General features: G+C 43.0%; 1 protein-coding gene across 2 annotated transcripts in view; it reads right to left on the bottom strand.

The window, feature by feature from the left end:
- Positions 1-19,471, bottom strand: part of LOC138581019 (polymerase delta-interacting protein 2-like) — a 144,867-nt gene that overhangs the window by 13,621 nt on the left and 111,775 nt on the right. For both annotated transcript variants that reach the window (XM_069652032.1, XM_069652033.1), the window contains exon 8: positions 9,916-9,942. In XM_069652032.1, the coding sequence (XP_069508133.1) occupies positions 9,916-9,942 (27 nt within the window). The remainder of the gene's footprint in view (positions 1-9,915; positions 9,943-19,471) is intronic.

Here is a 19,471-nt window from a genome sequence, read left to right as displayed (position 1 = left end):
TTGATTCATATTAGTACAGAACCGACAAAAGGCTTCACTTTTGGGAATAATTCCACGTCTTGCTAAAATTTGATTAGTTGAACACAAATTCAATCGTATTCTTAACATAGTGGCACGAACCACAATAGACGGGCATTTAACCAAATAGTCACTCATTTGTCTGATTTTTTTATGAGGGAAAATATTGATGTCAAAGTCAACATAGCCAGAGCAAACCTGTTGGGTTATAATCCAATCATGGCGATATAAATTTATTTTGGCTTTACTCGGATTAGAGAGGAGCATCTCTATAGAAATCTCTGCATCCGCAAGAGCATTTAGCACAAACAGCCTCCAATTCTTAGAAAATGTATCTGGTGAGGAACATATATGATGGCCAACGAATCCCAAAATGTTATCTGATTGTAATCCCAATAAAAGTTTACGATAAAAATTGCAAAATTTCCACAACACCTGTGCATACATAGAGATCAAGCCCAATTCATATCTTATTAGCCATATCGGGGTACAAGATGGCAGGCAAAAAACTGTTTTCCAAAACTTTCCTTCAAAATGGTCCCAGTATCGTCTTTCCCTAGGCGGGAAAGTTTCAGCCCCATAAGACAGAATTGGGACGACTTTCTGCATATAGAAATTCTTGACATGACTTGTAGTAAATTGCCCATACTTAAATAGGATAATTTTGGCTTGTGATGTCAAAGCCATACTTTTAGCTTTGATAGTGTCCTCAAGAATCGAGTTTGTTCTTGTCCCTGAAAATGGAAGGCCCAAATATTTATAGTATAATACTTTCTTCAAAGACATAGTGGACACCTTCCATTGATAATTCATCATTTTTGGATTAGCTTTTCTAAGACAAGACACAATTTGCGTTTTATTTGTGTTGATTATTAAATTGTTTTTAAGTCGTGTAATCCGCTAATTTATTCAACAGCTCTTGTAACCCGTTTGGGGTAAGTGATACCAACACTAAATCGTCCGCATACAGGAGCCACATAATCTTTTGGGTGCCTAATTTCGGTGCATCTGCCATGCTTACCTGTAGGCTTACACCCAAATCTAGCAAAAACAAATTAAATAGGGTTGATGCCAGAATGCAACCTTGTCTTAGACCTCTGAACGTTCTAATCTCAGAAGATAGTAGCCCTTCAAGTGACAATTTAATTTGTATACTCGTATTCGTGTGAAGTTTTTTAATCACAGTAAGCAAAGAAGAGGGGCACCCATATTTATGCAATTTCTGAAACAAGAGCCCACGGTCTATTGAGTCGAATGCATTTCGAAAGTCAACAAAAGCCATGTAAAGTGGCTGCCCAAGCTTATGATATTTTGACTTTAACAAATTTAATGTTGTTAAATTTAAGCCAGTTCCCATTCCTGCAACAAAGCCCGATTGAAAGGGATCTCTTTTGCCCTGTTGGATAGCCCAGTTATTTAATTCTTGTAAAATTATTCGACTATATAATTTTCCAGGGGCGTCCAACAGGGCAATCGGTCTATAGTTATTCGGTATTCGCCGATCCCCGCTCTTATATATGGGCACTATTATGGATCGTCTCCATGAATCAGGAATGAGTTGTGTCACATTAATTTGTTCAAAAATTTGGCATAAGATATCGGCCCAAGCCTCAGGCTGTTGCTTGAATCGATGATTGGACAAACCATCCGGTCCCGGAGCTCTTGACTTACTGATTTTATTTATAAAATATAGTATGTCTGGTTTCGCGATGTTTATGTGAAAAGGATCATGGTTTCCCTCTTGCCCCATGGACCTAGTTTCAGTTGGGCTTGCATACAACTTCGAATAATGTTTTACCCATTCAACTTCAGGCACGGTATGAACTTGGAGGGCTATTTGCGATGGCACAAGTGCTGTGTTTAATAATTTCCAAACACGGGCCGTGTTGTGTCCATGCAAGGCTTTGAGCATAGATTCTCCATCTATTTGCATCAATTTAATTCTATGCCAGCGACACCAATTCCTGTATGTCGTTTTAGCCTTTTTTAGAGCAGATACTTGCTCATCTAGTGGCAATTTCATAGCCACACGCTTCTCAGAACAAAACAACGTTTTCCTAATTCTTGCATCTTCGTTAAATATATGACGGTTTTGTGCAACTCGATGGTTATTTGAACTACGAGGGGCAAAATATTGCATAAGATCATGATATGCAACACTACTCCCTTGATTATGATTTTTTGAGGGCAGAAAGGCTGATTGCAACATTTGGTCAAATTGGTGCACATTTGCTTCGGTCCATTTTATTCGATTCAAGCTATTATTCACTACTATGATCCCTTTATCAGGATGAGGGGAAAAAACCTCTACATTACCTGATTCAAACCATTCTAGGGTTAACATACAGTGATCACTATCAGGATGCGGACAGATCACAAATGTTTTTATTTTTGACAACAATTTATCGTCTACATAAATGTAGTCGATTGTAGCCGTATGTTGCCCCTGTCGCCACGTGTATTGTGTACCACTGTGATCATACTGACTCCCATTTAACAGATTTAAACTTCTTGAAGCCATAAGTTGTTCCCATAAAGTTATGCATGTGTTTTCTACTTTGTGATCTTGTGATCCACAATGTAAATTCAAATCCCCCGCTACAATTGTGTAGCAGATTTCAGGGACCTGAGCAATATAATCCAAAACAATTGAGATTTCAGAAAGAAATTTCTCTTCTTCATAGCTCTTATGATTCCAATATAAATTAACTACCGCATAAAGAATCGACTGAATCGATAAAACTGTTAATTGCACATATGAATTTAGAGCCAATGCATGCACAATATTGGCTTTCGAGCTAAGTTTTGCGGCCGTTAAAAGGCCTGCCATCGGTCGTCCCTTTGATTTTTTCAAAGCTGCTGTAAAGTATATCTCATGGTTGTCCCAAGAAGGTTTATGGGACATCCATGTTTCTTGCAGCAAAACAAGATCAAAGTTATTCAAAATGTTAGCTTTGTTATTTATTAAATGCCTAAAGCCACGCGTATTCCACGATACCATGGAAAATACGCTTTTTGTCTTTATCTTACTGGGTAGTTAGCTATTAGAGTCACAAGAGCAACAACATTTAGATTTTGTGTCTGGATCAATGTTTCTAGGATTAGTAGACCTAATTGCAGGAGTTTTAGGAGTTACCTCCAGTTTTGTATTAGTACTCGCGGGCCCAGATAATAATATGAATCCCATTGACGCCAATTGTTCTTTAGCCTCCCAAATTAGATTTCTAACAATTTTTGATCGCAACAATAGACAAACCATACTCAATGAATCTTTATTAAAAAATTCAACTTGTTCAATGTCCGAGGATTCAACTTCTTCCAGAGCTGTGATGTCTGAAAATAATTCTAAAATACTCTGCCGGTTCAAAAGAAATTGTTGATAAGGAAGGGGACGGCAGCTCAGAACTAGAGCAAGAGTTTGTTTGTCTTGACTTATAGGGATACTAATTAGTTTCTTATTCTTGTTTTTAATAGTCTCCTTCGTAACAGATCGTGCATCTGTATGCGAAGGGGGATAAAGAGTTTGAAATACTTTGGTTAAATCCGCTTCATGTACAGCAAATTCATCAATTTCAATTTCATTTATTATATTTTTGTCATCCGCAAACCTCACTTTTGGCTTTGAAGCAAGACACGATTTTATGGAAGGCTGTGCTTGCGGACATCTCGTCCTTGAACCCGCATCTCCACTCTCGGCAGTTTTTATATCAGCCGCTCTTGGTGCAAATTCAGGCACAATGGGGCATAATGATGGAGCCTGTAGGCTTGGCAAAGACATAAAACTATCCATGTATGCATCAACAGCTTTTCTGAGCTCTAGTCTTCTTAATAGTAACTCAGGTTGTGGCTTATCTGGGCTACAAGTTGGACTGTTTGGCAGCCCTAGGAGCGCTTTTGTGCTATTGGGTCCTGACACCTTCAGCTCTGCTAAAGCACCCTGAGATTTTTTAGAAACCTGAGCAATTTTTAATTTAGGGACTGCAGCCGAGTTCCTCTTGCCCTCATGTTCTTTCACCGCCGCAACTAACTCATCTAACGGTTCATAAGCCGTTTGCAAGGCAGCAACTCTTTGTTTTTTAACAGCTTTCATATTGCGTTGTTGGTTCAATAACGCGTATTTTTTTGATACAGCATTAGAGGTTATTAGTGCATTTTTCGTAGGTAAATTGATCTTTTTAATAAATTGCTTCGAGGCCGCTGTAGCCATTACTTTAGGTAAGGACATATTTTTAGTTTTTTTCTCACCTAGGGATCGTACTTTTGAGTGAGATATATTTCCTTTTTTATCAAAGATAGTATACAATTTACAAGAGGATTGGATGTTTACATCTGCCAGCTCGTCTATAACCTGCACCGCTTCTTCACCACTATGTATGTTAGATGATGTATTCTCTGTTATTATTGTGGAAAAACCAGGTAAAACCTGCGGAACAAAAGTGTTCGTGACCAACTGGAATAAGTTCCTCGACGGTATCTTAGCTTTGGGATCTGATACCAGCTTAGGAGTGTCGATATTTGTAGCTCTATCAGCTGGCTCAAGCATTGGTGGAAGCTTCTGATCCACCATCACAGGAAAACTTTCTTTCGGTGGCCGTCTATGGCAGCATGTAGAATAAGGCTGGCTAGCCTGCCAATTCAACACTGCAGATAGTTGCACACTTTGTGAGTCCATTTTGGCACTGAGTAAATTAAATAATTGCATCAACGTCTGCAAAGTTAAATTCATGGCTTCTAATGTTAATTCAATAAATTTGGGTGATTTTTGTGACACTGAATCTTTTTCAATACCTAGACTCCTACGTGGAGTAGGAGCTAGGAATGAAGATGATTGATTCGGTTGTGTTAGATCAATACTAGACAACATCTGAGGGGAATAAGATAAATTTTCAAAGTTTTCTTGTATGGTAAAATTTGATTCCGCTACAGATAAGTCAATAATAGCTACATCATCCAATTTTACATCTAAGATCGTGTCAGGTACGATCTCACCAGTGCTAACCGCTCGCTCTGAGCACAGGGCCACTGTAAGTGGCACAACATTAACTTCCGGGGACACTTTCACAGAAGATAATACATTAATGCAATCAGCTTCAACACTTAGTACTCTCAATGGTCAAGCCCCGTTCCTGGTCAACCTGAGCAACCTTGGGGTTTTCCCATTGTTTGCCACGAGAGTCTGGAAAGAAGCATCTAATGTCACCCACCACTCCAATTGGTTTTACAACCTTAGATCTAGAACTTGAGGTTGGTGTCTTTTGTAAGGGACACATCCTTGCTTTAAGCAGAGGATCAATCGGGGTGGAGACACGCACCAAATTTTGTGTTGATTTTGTGGGACATGATACACTTTGGCATTCTACCTGAGGCATGCCCGTTCGCAGGGTGTACAGATTGCGACTCATATCGCCCAAAACAAATAAAAGCTAAGCCTTGTTATATTATTATACGTCGCCTAGCACCCTCCTATGTGTTGCAAAGACCAGCAATGTGATTAATTACCTTTTTGGTTGTTAAAACAGCTTAAAGCTTAAAAACACACCTTTATAAAAATTCACGCTCCGCTTCGCTCGCGAACTCGGCGAAGCGGCAAAGCGGGACTTCTACGGGACTTTCACGGGTGCGCGCGCGCGGTGCGCGCGTGTTCCCGTTTATATAGGCCCGCCTCCACACAAAGAGAGGAGCCTAAACAGAACAAAAACAAAGGTTATAACTACATATAACCAGATTTAAACACAAATAAAGTTCTGCGTGTAGACAATCTTCACCTCCTGGTAATATGAGTACGTGCCACAGTTCAAATCAAGATGCACGCCGTGAAGAAATAAACGGTATCCAACAGCAACAGGGACAGCGTCTCCAGGCAAAGCGGGACTTCTACGGGACTTTCACGGAAGATTCATGCCCTTAGGATGTTTGGATAACTTTGAATGTGAAAGGACCCGGGGAATGGAGTAATTTCCCCTGGAGTAAATTGTAATACCAAGAGGAGGGGAGTTACCCGCTTGGGCTACAACAAACTTGGTTAGTCTTTTGAACTTGTATTTTGGTGGAGAGAAACCCGAGGACAGGAGTCGTTCCCTGGAACTGTCAACATTATACATTTGGAACTTTTGTTGGAGTTCTACTTTTTTGTTGAAATTGAACATCTGCCAATTTCTCATTTCCAGAGACATTACCCTCAGAACCTTAGATTTCCTTTTAGACCCAGGACTTTTTTTTGCTTTGGACATCGTGCCACAGGCAGTCCCTTAGTTTTTGGTTGAGGTAGGGAAATACCTCCTACATTAGCGACGGCGACGCAGTTTCCAACCCATATATTATTTGATAAAGGTTTCTGGCAAACACCAGGAGTCCTCTTTGTCCAGGTCTCATTCCGGAAGAAAGAGTGAAAGCGAGGAGAAAATCCAGGGTGGGGGAGGTTGTGTGCAGAGAAGAGCAGAGGGAACACAATGGGAAGCGATTAGTCAGTCAGGTTCTGAGGAGCAAGACAAACAATAGATTTGCAGACTAGTAGAAGGAACTTGAAAAGGGTGCAGATGTGTACGGAGACCCAGCCGGCATGGCGTCAGCAATTAGAAGCGGATCTGGGCATGTTGTTGAGGGCAGATCGTGGAATCTGTCTAGAGAGGAATGTAGTAGCAAGGAAGGTCAAGGAGTATGCTCAAGCAGAAGTCTAGTTTGCTGAGCACAAGGGTGGATTTTAGAGTGTACATAGATTGGAAATGTAAACAATTGACAGATATTCTGAAGGTTAATATGTGCAGTATAGGCATTGGCAGTAATGAATTGTTGAAGTTGGAGGTTGCTATCAAAGAGGACCCCCAAGGTTGTGAGCCATGGGTGTGGGAGCAAGAAGTTCAGGTGGGAAAGAGATAGGGAAGGGCAAGTATGGCACATCAGTGCCACGATGCCCACGGGCTGATGTGCTCTTTATAAAAATACTAAATAATTGTAAAATGGAAGATAGACCACCTCAATTTTTGCAGAATTTAGTATGATCCAGCAGAGAGCCCTCCAGTGACAGAGTGCAGCGAGACTAGGATGCAGGAAGGAAAGGAGAAAAAGATTTGTGTAGTCAGCAAAGAAGTGATAGTGCAAGCCAAAGGAAAGTATGTGGTTCTAGGATGGAGGAATGGAAGTACCAGGGTGAGCGGGGAGGAGAGTGGTTTTCTAGTTCCAGGTGATTTTATAGAGGTGACCTTCCAGGCAGGAGAGAATACAGGCAACTGTTCATTTGTGAAATCCCAGGTGATGAGGGCGAGGAGAAGAGAGGATATACATTGACAGTGCCGGCAAGGTCCAAAAGGAGGAGTATAAAATAGAGTTTGCAGTGGTAAGTATCAGAGCGAAAAGTGTAGACAAGCATAAGTGCAATCTCGCAGCGTTTGCTACACAAGCCAGATTGAAGTGCATTTGCAAGGCAATTTCTTTTAAAATATAAATATCGATTTAATCTAAAGCGCTTCACACAGGACATATTTACATACATTACTATTACTACCCAATCAAAATTGGTACTCAAGATATTTAGTGATCCAGTTGAAGAGCACCCGTTCAAGGACCTTTGAATATTGCAGGAGGGAAGGAAACTGGGCAGTAGTTTGCTAGTACGTTCAGGATTTTCTTCAAAAGATAAGATAGTTGCAGATTTGAAAGATGCAGAAGACTCCAGCATAGAGTGATTGAAGAGCTCAGACAGATCAGAGCAGCGGATTGAGACCAACTCTGACCATTGAGGATCAAATGGTTAGATAGGAGAGCAAGATGGGTTGGTGTTGAGAAGGATCATTTCGGTAGGAGCGGTAGTGAAGAAGTAGTCTAAAGTAGAAAGGGCAGGGGGAAAGGTGGTACACAGGAGGGTGGGTGAGGGAGAGGAGGGTTTGAGTGAGTTATAAATATTAGAGATTGTAGAGGAAAAGTAGTGAGCAAAGTCAGTAGCAAAAAGGGAGGAGGCTATGCATATTGGCATGGGTTGTGTGAACACAGCCTGGAAGGTAGAAAGTTTGCCTGGGTGATTCTGAAGGGATGAGATTCAGTTTGTGAAGTAGGAATTTGGCAGAGTCAAATGCTGAAGTTGGGGCAGCGAGGGAATTTTTGTAGGGCAGGAATGCGATTTGCGTCAGCATCATTTGTCATTATGCATGTTTGTTTTGAGCGTCTGGGTCTCAAATGATCCAGGGCGGAGGACAGCGACCAGAAGGTGTGAATATTTGAGCAGGAGTGTATTGGTCAAAGAAAGTCAGAAGTGCATACAGAAAGTTTTCAAAAAGCATGGTCAATGGAAGAGACATGAATAGGTGCGAAACAAGAGAGCTCTTCACATAATCAAAGTGAAAGGGTCCTGCTTGGTCATTGTACTCTTGGTCATTGAAGAGAGAAGGAGGGGTAGAGGGACTGAGATGTGAAAGTGAACAATGGAGTGATCAGGCGCGAAGGGATCAATGGAGAGGTCAGAGGAGGAGAAGTAGAGAAAACGACAAGTTCAAGGGAGTTCTTACCAGAGCAAGTAGGCTAGCTGTGGAGGGATCATGAAGGAGTAAAGTTAAAGGCAGGTGGCTGTGGAAGGCTTTAGAAGGTACAACTATCATCCTGACATTGGGGACGTCTTTAGAAGTGACTCAAGGAGAAGGCTCAGATCAGGGAAAGAAGTGGGGGACTGTGGAGAGCGGGCGGTGGGGTTTGAGAGAGCGCCAGAAGAGCCAGAAGAGCTTAAGGAGTAGAGGTATGGGAAGAGTTAAATGATGGCATATTCAATAGACGAAAGGCAGATGCCAGAGGTGCATAGGGTGATCAGTCGGGAAGGCATAGTAATAAGGAACCCTACACCACTACTCTTTCGAACAGGTCGGGGAGAGTGGAAGAAGGTAGCAGCGTTGATTTGGAGAACCGCTAGTGTCACTGAGCCATGATAGCAAGAAGTGAATGCTGAAGGTGTCAAGAGTTAGACTGGTCAGTGATGTATGAAGACTTGTTGCATAGGTATTGTGGATTCCTGCGGTCAAGTGAAAGAGTTAAGAGGTGTGGGAGTCAAGCAAGTGTGTGGTAGGAGAGGGGCATAGATGCGTTTGAGATCTTGGGAGAACAGGAGCATATGTTTTGAGTGGTGTAGTGAGGTAGAAGACTTGTGGTTAAAGAGTCAGTACTAGGAGGAATGGAGTCAAAGTCGATGATGGAACATTGTAAAATAGGCAAGTGAAGAGAGTTAAGGAAGGGTTAAGGCTAAGAGACCGTAGGTGTTGAGCAGCAATGGAAGAAGGGAAAGGACGGCTGGAAATGTGTAAGCTCATAGGTGGGCTTGAATGGGGCTATAGGCAGCCAACGGACGTGTAACAGGGCCATGCTAGGGATGCTCCTTGGTCCTGTGAGCAAACAGTGGCAAACCCCAGTGAATGGAGAGTCACTGGATCAAAGGATTCCAGGCACCAGGAGTCAGACAAAGGGCGAGAACTGAAGTTCAGGATTGAGCAGGGTCTCTGGCCCTAGAACCCTTTCACTCCAAACATGGAGTTACCCTTTGTTACTTTTGGTCCTTGGCAGGAGGTGCGCAGAGGAGGCTCAACAAGTGAGGCAGTAGGTCACATGACCCTCTCGATCCAAATGCTCAACAGGACTGAGTCCAGCCAGGATACAGGCAGGCCCATGAATTTCTTGAAAACATGCATACTTGGCAAACCAGGGCTACAGGCCGTCATGACAATATTTGAGGGAAAACCTCAAGCCATCACACCAATGACTCCCATACCCGCTTGGAAATATGCCCAACAATAATCAAACTCTGTTCCATAACTGAATAATAGTTGAGCCAAAAAGGGCCTAAAACCCCCAGTTAATTACCCCAGCCCACATGTTTGTGGACCTAAACCCCTGCCCGCAACTCGCTCCTCGATGATAACTTACCCAATACACAGGGGTATTTTGAGTTTCCTAGAAGACAAAAATGAAAAACTTGCATCAGAGTGGGAATAACTAAAGTGTAAAACTTGACCAATTAAGAAAAGGCAGTCGTATGCTCAGAAATGATGTATACAGTGCAAGTACACAAACGTAGAGTTAACATTCAACATCATCCCCCTCCCAAGCCCAAACGTATGAAAACATGGGACAGCTTACAATATTTTGTTGACTCATCATTACAGCTGGCATATTTTTAGGCAACATTTTTGAAACATTGTGGGAGGAAAGGAAAGATTTTCTTTTGGCAAAGTACTAGCTGCACAAGACTGAGCCACTCCCACAACTGAAACGCAATTGAGAGCATTTTGGAGTATTAAGGAATTTTATGGCAGACTATGACACCATAGCTGCCCCTATGACTGCTCTCACTGCTCCAAAGAACCCAAGAATAACAGTTGGTTCAAGACGGCCGCCCCAGTCTTGAACAATTTCCTTTGCCAGGCCCCTGTCGTCTGTGCACCCGATTTCCAGAGACCTTTCATAGTGCAGACAGATACCTCTGACCCTGGGATCAGTGTTCTCTCAGATAGATGACAAAGGCATTGAACATCCTGGATGTTTAATCAGTCGCCAGCTTAAGAACAGAGTTCAGGTGGGCCACTGTGGAAAACGCGTTTTTCCATTGCGTAGGTTCTTAGGAATTGGAGAGCCTACTCTTTGGGACTCACTTCACTGTGCAGACTGACCATAAACCCTTACAGAGGCTGATGACCATGAATGGAGAGGATCATATAAGTGGTCCATAGTGTAACGCTCACCTGGTTCCCACGGGGGCGCTGGTCTAGTCTGGATTGCTGTGGCCTCTTCTAGCGTGATGCGCAGGGCCTGGAACACCGATTGGACAGGACCTCCAAATCGTGATTGCCTGGCCCGTAGGAATATCCTTCTGCAGATGAGAAAGGGGATTAACAGTCTGCAGAATAGTGTGCTAGCTCCCCCTTTTCCCCCTTCCCCCTTCGTTCCTCTCTAACTTCCTCCAAACCCCGGTTTAAGCTCACCTTATGGTTTGGAAGGATGAACTCTCCATCCTGCTTCTGGTGCAGGGGCGCGTGTTCGTCCAGTTACTTCACTGGTTTTCAGAATGGCGCTGGCAAAATCCACTTGACTTTCCTGAGCGATGCGCCGTAAGTATGAAAGTTCAAAGTTCAAGTGAGGACCCCTTTATGTTGTCTTTCTAACCTGTGATCGGTCCTTTATTTCAGGTGCAAAATGAAGGCGATGCGTCGAGGGGTTAAACTGCCGAGGTGAGTAGTGATGAGGGCGATCCCTCTAAATGTCCTTATCATTCCCCAGAAATGTTTCTTGTCCTTTCCCCATAGGGGCCGGGGTACAGTACCTGCCAACGGGGCGGCGCCGACCCGAAATGTGGAAGAAAAGCCGGTAAGTATTATGGCTGTTAATCAGGCTTTCCTTCTGTGTTCCTTCTGCTCACCTTTTGTTTCTTCCTCTCTCCCCTAGGTGCAGAGATGTGGCGTCCGATGCCGACAGCCGCGATGGAGCCGGGAGATGTCTCGAGGACAGGTGAGTGAAGCGTGGCGTTGCAGCGAGCAACGCGATGCTTTTAAATGGAAGTCTTTCTTCAGGGATGCTGGCGAGAAGATTCCGGATGCAGGTAAGAAGTTTGAAATAGTCCTTGGTTTTCACCTTTCTCTTCTCTTCCTTCCTTGCAGGTCTTCCAGGTTCGAGGTGGGCGTGGCTGGAGTCCAGGAGCAGGAGCAGACACGGTGAGCGTTAAGCTGCAGGAAGCAGAACAACGCGAAGCATGAGCTGCTGTCTGGGCGTGGCGTAAATAGCCTCCAAAGAAGTCCCAGGTATGCATCCTTCCCCAAATAGGTATGTATCCTTCCCTGGCCACGCCCGTGTGAAAAAATAGTCCCTATGAAAAAATAGTCCCTTTCAGGTCTCAGGGAGGCCTGAAGCGTGCAGCATGGTCTGCATCAGGTAAGTGCACAAAACACCTCCCTTTATGAGCCTGGCGCCTATGGCGCCAGGACTGATGTCCAACATGAGCCTGGCGCCAAAGGCGCCAGGACTGAGTCCAAAGAGCCCCTATAAGGGGCCGCTGGGCTTTTACCCGAGGGCATGATGCCTGCTTCCGGGGGTGCTGGGCCTGACCTGGTGCTCCGGGGGTAGGCATCATGACACATAGGTCTTCAAAGTAGCAATGCTGATGGGCTAACCAGGAAATCCATCCTGGAGTAGATTAGATCCCCTTTCACTAGACTGGCGGGGGGGCTTGTTAGGGGAGTTTTCATGTGGCAAGACTTTATAAAACAATTCCTTGCTATTCAGGCCCGCCTTCTAGTAGAAACCTCTACTACTCAAGGTTTTGGTAGTAGAGCAGCCAGGCTTACCTTAGGAGGGAGATGTGAGCTGCAGGTAAATATAATGAACACATAGGCCTAAAGAAACTCACACACTTGTAGACATCGTAAAATAGATATTTATTTTATATACACACAGTACGGTTATTCAGATAAGCAATAGTTTAACTAATCAACACAAGAGAAAACAAATGCAATACTTCAGGTGAGTAAACCATAAGAAAGAATTATACAATCCATGAACACAGTTCAAAGTAAAATCAGTTGTTATAGCAGCTTCAAAAATGATCTGTAATAGGAATAAAAAGGTTAAACCACACCAACAATAGTAGGCCAATACTTGTATTACTTTTCAGAGGCCTTAAGGCTTTAGCAGTCCATCCCTATTTAGGTATGAGTTTTTCAAAGTCAGATTGGGGGGTAAAGCAGTCACAGCATCAGAAAAGACAAAGTTCCAGAGGATTCTACATTTACAAGTATGATGCTTTTGTGGGTCAAAAAGATTCAGGGGCCTTAGGGAAACGGCTCCCTATGGGTGCACAAGCGTTAGGCCTGGGCGAAGGGTATGGGTGAACACCCAAACACCGGAATCAGAAGTCCAGCAGCAAAGGAGCGACAGAATGACTAAAGGTAGGTACTACCATGAGTCCCCACAGTACCGGAGGAGTTGTGAAGATGCAGCAGCTGGATTCTTTCATGGTGCAGCAGTGGTGGACACAGTCTCCGTTTCTTGGTCATTGTGATGAAAGGAGTGACTCTGGAAGGGATGTCCTAGCAGCAGTCGAGAGAAAAATACTACCAGAAAAGGGTTCTTCGTGCTCCAACGTTGTTCTGCAGATTTGGTGCAGTTTTACAGGCTCCACGAATGAACGTTTGGTATTCGCATAGTTGGTCGAAAAACATTTGGCCTTTCACTTTTGACAGAATGTTTTGGTCGAAATTCGGTCAAATTTCATTCAAATATATATATAAACAACTGCCAAGCTTGTAGTGTTGTCCAGCAATCAGGGACTCGCACCTTGGGCTCAGCAAAAATAAACCAAGCACTCGATACCAAATACTTTGTGCTAAAAAAAAAATCTTTATTCTTGTTTAAAAGAAAAACATCATGTGAAACCACATACCAGTCAGCATGGACTTATGACCGGTTTAAAATGCCCCCCAACCGCTGATTCTTGCCACGCGTTCCATCCCTGCTCGGGGACTTCCTCAGGCGAATAGTTGCAGACTAACCGAATCAGACTTTTTATTTTTACCAAGTTCAGGGAACGCCCTATGTTAGGTCATGTGACTAGAGCTTCGAAACCATAGATCCTAGCGAAATCCAGGTGGCCATCTTGGGCTGGTTTTCTATGGCTCAAAGCCATATATAAAAAGGTAAAAATACCTTCTTATTATTCTTAACCCTAACAAGTGTTCACCTGTGTGTCTTCCCTTACTGATGTGTTTGACTATTATATATAAAAAATAAACCCACTGGATCAAATGTCCCAATGCTAATAAATAATAAAAACCATTGCAGTAAATTCTGCATGGCGGCGGCTGTGAATGTGTAAACCTATCGAGCCAAATCTCGTGCGGCGGCACGTTAGCTAAAATGTTAATTCCTGCCACCAGATTTCCCAAATTAATGGAGAACCTGTATCAAAACACGTCCTGCCCTAGTGGGCTGCCAATCCATTTCTGGTTCTCTACAGATAAATCAATTGCTTCTGTGCTTTAAAGTGCATATTCTGTACTGGACAAAGGTATGCAACCAAATGTGTATAAAAAAAAATACATACTTTTCTATACAGCTCTTATTAAAGAATAATAGTTCCTACCACCTTATTTCCCAAAATAATGGATAACCTGTAGTATCGATATACGTCCTTCCCTAGTGGGCTGCAATTGTATTAAAGTGCTTCTGTGCTGCAAAGTGCATGATATGTACCGGACAAGGCTATGCAACCAGCATGTGTATAGAAATTGACAAATATATCATCTATCTATATGGCTCTTGTACAGTCAATTATTCTCCATCCACCATTGTAGTGCAACTACCCATCTAACACATTTCTTGCATTACAATGTCAGTATTTACATTGATGTCATAATTCTCAGTGCATATTCATTCAGATTAATTAAATAGTCAATGGATCTTATTTAATCATCCATTAAATGGATTGCCAGCTCCTCACCAGCATTATGTCCTCTTGGTTTTTTGGTGTGAAATGTCACTATGAGCTTGACTCCAATTTTCTTAATTTGTGTTCCCTATTGCCACTCCTTTTTCGGCCCAGTGCAAAGAATTTCATCAATGTAGCATCATTATTATGTTTTTCGGCAAAATGTACGGCCAAAGGATAATTACTTCCCTTATTAAGAATTGCTCTGTAGTGTTGCAAAATAAGTATTTTGAGTTGGCAAATCATCAGTTCACATGGGGACACAATTGCATACACAACAAACTTTGTTAAACAATTGATTTTCAGCCTAATCTTCCAATTTGTTTTCGAAATGTAACCATAATTCACTGATTCTTTCCTGTCTGCATAGATACAAATTTTGCAATTGTTACATTTTTCAATCCCATTTTTAGTCCTTCTATTGTGTAACCACTTGTCTGACACCATCCTGGACTCAGTCATATAAGAGATTTTACCTTAGAAACAGTCATTAATGGCCTATCACCTTTGGACTTAAAGATCCACATCAGCTTTTAAAATGGACCAATGCTTATGAAGAATCTTTCTAATGTCATCCAATTGAGAACTAAAGGTCGTAATGAATCTGATTTTGTCTATTTCATTACACCTTATATTAACTTTGAGGAGATCCTTTGTCTCAATGGACTATCTGATTACATGCTTAGTGATGTTATTCCTAGTGTAACCTCTCCAGGAATCGTGCCCCCATTTTACAGGCTTCTACCATACTATGAATAGGTTGTCAATGTATCTATACCAACAGAATTTCTGATTCACATAGTTATCATTGGTTTCAGACAAAGCCATTTTTTGTTCCTACCACTCCATGTATAAATTGGCATAAGGATGGAGAGGGGGCTATGCTGGAACCCATGGCGGTACCACATTTCTGTCTATACAATTTCTCAACAAATAGAAAAATATTAGGTTCCAAACAAAACTTCATTAATACCATAATCATTTCATTTTGTTGTTTAAAACTGATCTATCTGGTGTCCAGAAAAAATTGACAAGCTTGTAACCCATTATAGTGTAGAATGGATGTGTATAGACATGTCACATCTAGGGAAACCAAAAGAAAGTTAAATGGTTAAATTCCCATTCTAGGCCTTGTATTTTGTTAGGAGATCTGTTGTGTCTCTAATATACAAATTCAAATCTTTGACAAAGGGTTGCCACACTCTGTAATTACAGTGAGTGGGAGAACATAGTGCATATTTGTATCCATAGTTAACAGCGAAGCAGGTGAGCGCGCCCCTGTGTAACTTGCCCTGCACCTCCATTTGGGCCAAATCTAGCCCCACCTGAGCCCTCTTGCTCCCCCCCTACACCTCCGGACCTTCTCCCCATCCACTTCCCGAACCACCCGCCTCCAGCCTCCCATCCCGCCCACAACCGTCCTGATTGGTCCCTTTTGCTGCACTGTAGGGCCTAGCGTTTGGTCACTGCTCCTGCTCGCCTTTTCTGGTCACAGCGAAGCAGGCGAGTGCGCCCCTGTGTAACCTGCCCTGCGCCTCCATCTGGGCCCAATCTAGCCCCACCTGAGCCCTCTTGCTCCCCCTATACCTACCAGAAAAGCACCCAATCCTACCAACACAAGAAGAAATACCAGCACTCCCCTCACAAGACACAGCAGCCAACTACTCAACCGGCACCTCTGCACTGAGCACCAAAATGTCCCGGATCAGAAAGGGACGCAGAGAAAGGGCACAAGACAAGGCCACACTGGACACAGGCACACAAATCCAACCTACCACACTGAAGCAACAACCTCAAATAGAGGAAACAACGCCAAAAACCAAAACGACTAGAACAAAATTCCAAAGGGAAAATTCCTTACATCTCACACCATACCTCGCAACAACCCCAGAACCAGGATACCCCAACGACAGAGACATCAAGACACACAAAGAACATTCCGGGACAACCAGAAAAAAGATGGGAACACCCAAGAAGAATGTGGCTAGAGTCCGACCCCATACATCATAAGAACAGAAGGACACCAGCGCTATACCGGACATGACGACGAAGATCTCATAACCAACAACCCAAACATGAACCTAACTGACCAATTCAACGAAGAACAAGCCTTCATGGACCTTCACCTAACCAGCACAAACAGAGAAGCAACATCACTGAACAGCCAAGCTTTCAATCTAGCAGACCGCTCCAATGAAGATGCAGCTTCCGTTGATCCTCACACGCTCTCCTACAATGAAGATGCAGCCTTTGCTGATCCTCATCCACCCCCAATCAATGCCAACAATGATACACTGCAACCAAACAACCACAAACCAAAACAAGGAACAACCAACAAACAAAACCACACCAAAAAGATACACTGCAACCTCATCAATGCAAGTTCAATGTCCAAACATGCCACCGAGATATAGGATGTGCTCTGCGACGGAGGGATTGACATCTTATTTGTAACAGAAGCTTGGCTAGACGACAATTACAAGATCACCCTCAACTGCTTGCCTGAATACTTCAAATGCGTCCAATCAAACAGAAAAACCAAAAGAGGGGGAGGGCTGGCAATCATTCACAAGGAAAACCTGGATATCAACCTGGAAGACCCACTAATCATCGATAAATGCAAATCCCTAATCATACGTCTAGCAGTAACACCCATAACACCCAAAACAAACCTGAAATTCGTACTTATATATAGACCACCAACCTATGATGCAACCTTCGTAGACTCCTTCACAGAACCAATCAGCGTCCTAGCCATCAAACACAATCACCTGATAGTCCTAGGAGTTTTCAACATCTGGAGAAAGCAGAACCATACAAAAATCGCTAACCAGCCAACTAGTAGCAATGAACCTGCAACAACTAGTCAAAAGGAGCAACCCACTCGGCAGGACATACACTTAACGCAATCTCCGTGAACAAACTACACCTCACCACGGCTCCCCCAAACCAAATACCCTGGAGCGACCACCTCATCATCCCCTTTGTAATCAAAAGGACAATGCTAACAATCCACTGGACAAAACAACGAAAACCATGAAAAGAAATTGGAGAACCATCAAACCTGAACGAACTGCTGGAGCTAAACAAACCAGACCCAACACTCAAAGAAGATGAAGACCTGGACAAAAAGGTAACCCTGCTGCATTCCTGGATTAGAACTACTATAGACAACATCGCCAAAGAAAAACCCTTTGCTTCTTCTAATAAACGGTCAATGGCAAAATGGTTCAACCTACACCGGGGAGGAACACCCAAACAAACTACGAAGCTTTCCAGAAATATCAGTGGAGACATTCGTCAAACTGGTGAATGAAAGCAATAACTCAGGGTCCCCCGAAGACCCCTGCCCACCAGACATACAAATCAATTCTTAAACCGGGAACGCCCATGGAATATCACAGGAACGTCCTCAACCATTCCATCGCAACTGGGAAAGTGCCACAAGCCTTCAAAACTGCATACATCAGGCCACTACTCAAAGATACAGTGGGAAACTTAGAGGACCTTTCCAACTACAGACCCATCTCCAACATACCGTATACAGCTAAGCTGCTCGAAACTTACATATACAAAACAACCCAAGAGTTTATAGAAGAGCACGGCCTACTAGGCCAGGCACAAGTTGGCTTCAGACCAATGAGAGGAACAGAATCAGCTCTAATCTCAATATGGGACGATCTAAAATTCAACGCAGACTCAGACAACAGCACTGCCTTGATACTCCTAGACCTATCGGCAGCATTTGACTCAGTCGACCATGACACCCTCATAACAAGATTAGAAGGACTTGGAATAACAGACACCGCCCTACTATGGATCAAATCTTTCCTAACAAACAGAAAGGAAACCGTATGGATGGAACCCTTCAAATCCAGCCCAAGAGATTCCACCTGTGGAGTACCACAAGGATCATCCTTCTCCCCGCTACTATTCAACATCTAGCTGTATCTACTTATCAGAATCATCAAAAGCCGGGACTAACCTTGAGATGATTTGTTTATATAAGAGTATCTTCCACTGGAGAAAAAATCTCCGGATTACTCAGGAAACCGGGGTACACGGTGTAAAGGATTAATCCTCTCTGAAAAACAGGGGGGAAAAAAATAGTAACGTGTATGTAAACCAATACAACTCTGAAAGATATAGATAGGTAACTGGCACTTACTGCTGTCAGCGAGGTGAAAAAATAAACAGTTCCATCTGGTAGTAGATGTGACAAAAATCTTCTTTAGCAGGTAAACCCATCTAAATGTAAACCAAACTTGTATGGTCTGAGGGCTGTTCACATGCTCTATAGAAGGATGAAAAATCATGAAGGAAGCTATCAAGTGCTTCAGGATGGCTATGTATTATTAATTGTGTATGCTAGCAAAGTACTGCTTGCAAAAAAAGGGGGGAAGGTTTCTCTAGAGCTTACCTGTAGATAACAGTGCTGCAGCATTTAAATAGGAAGACCGAAGGACTCACCTGCTACAACTACGCGGACGATACACAAATAATCTTCAAAAATACAGGACAACCCGGAAAGAAACTCAACACTAGAAAACTGCCTCTGCAATGTATTCTTCTGGTTAATCTCCAACTCTCAAAATCAACCCAGGCAAAACTTAAATAATGATCGTCACAAAAAAAAAAAAAAAAAAAAAAAAAAAAAAAAAGGAGAAAACCAATTCATCCCTTGGCCAAGGGAACTCGGGACAACCCCAGCACTTTCGCGGATTGTAAAAAACCTGGGGGTTCTGATGGACAATACTCTCACGCTAGAGCCACAAGTAAACGCTCTCGTCAAGAAATGCTTCTTCCTCCTGCGAGCAGCAAAGAGAATCTTTCCGTTCCTATATTTCGCCAACAAAACAACGACCATCATCGCACTCGTCATGTCCAAGGTAGACTACGCCAATAGCCTATACCTAGGCATGCCTGAACGACTCCTATAAAAACTACAACGCATTCAAAACGCAGCAGCCAGACTACTTTTGAAACTATGCAGCTCAAGGCCTTATA

Source organism: Ambystoma mexicanum, chromosome 3p (assembly GCF_040938575.1).
Source record: "Ambystoma mexicanum isolate Mex_15411 chromosome 3p, UKY_AmexF1_1, whole genome shotgun sequence".
NCBI classification, from domain to species: Eukaryota; Metazoa; Chordata; class Amphibia; order Caudata; family Ambystomatidae; genus Ambystoma; species Ambystoma mexicanum.
This window is presented reverse-complemented; position numbering and strand designations above follow the sequence as displayed.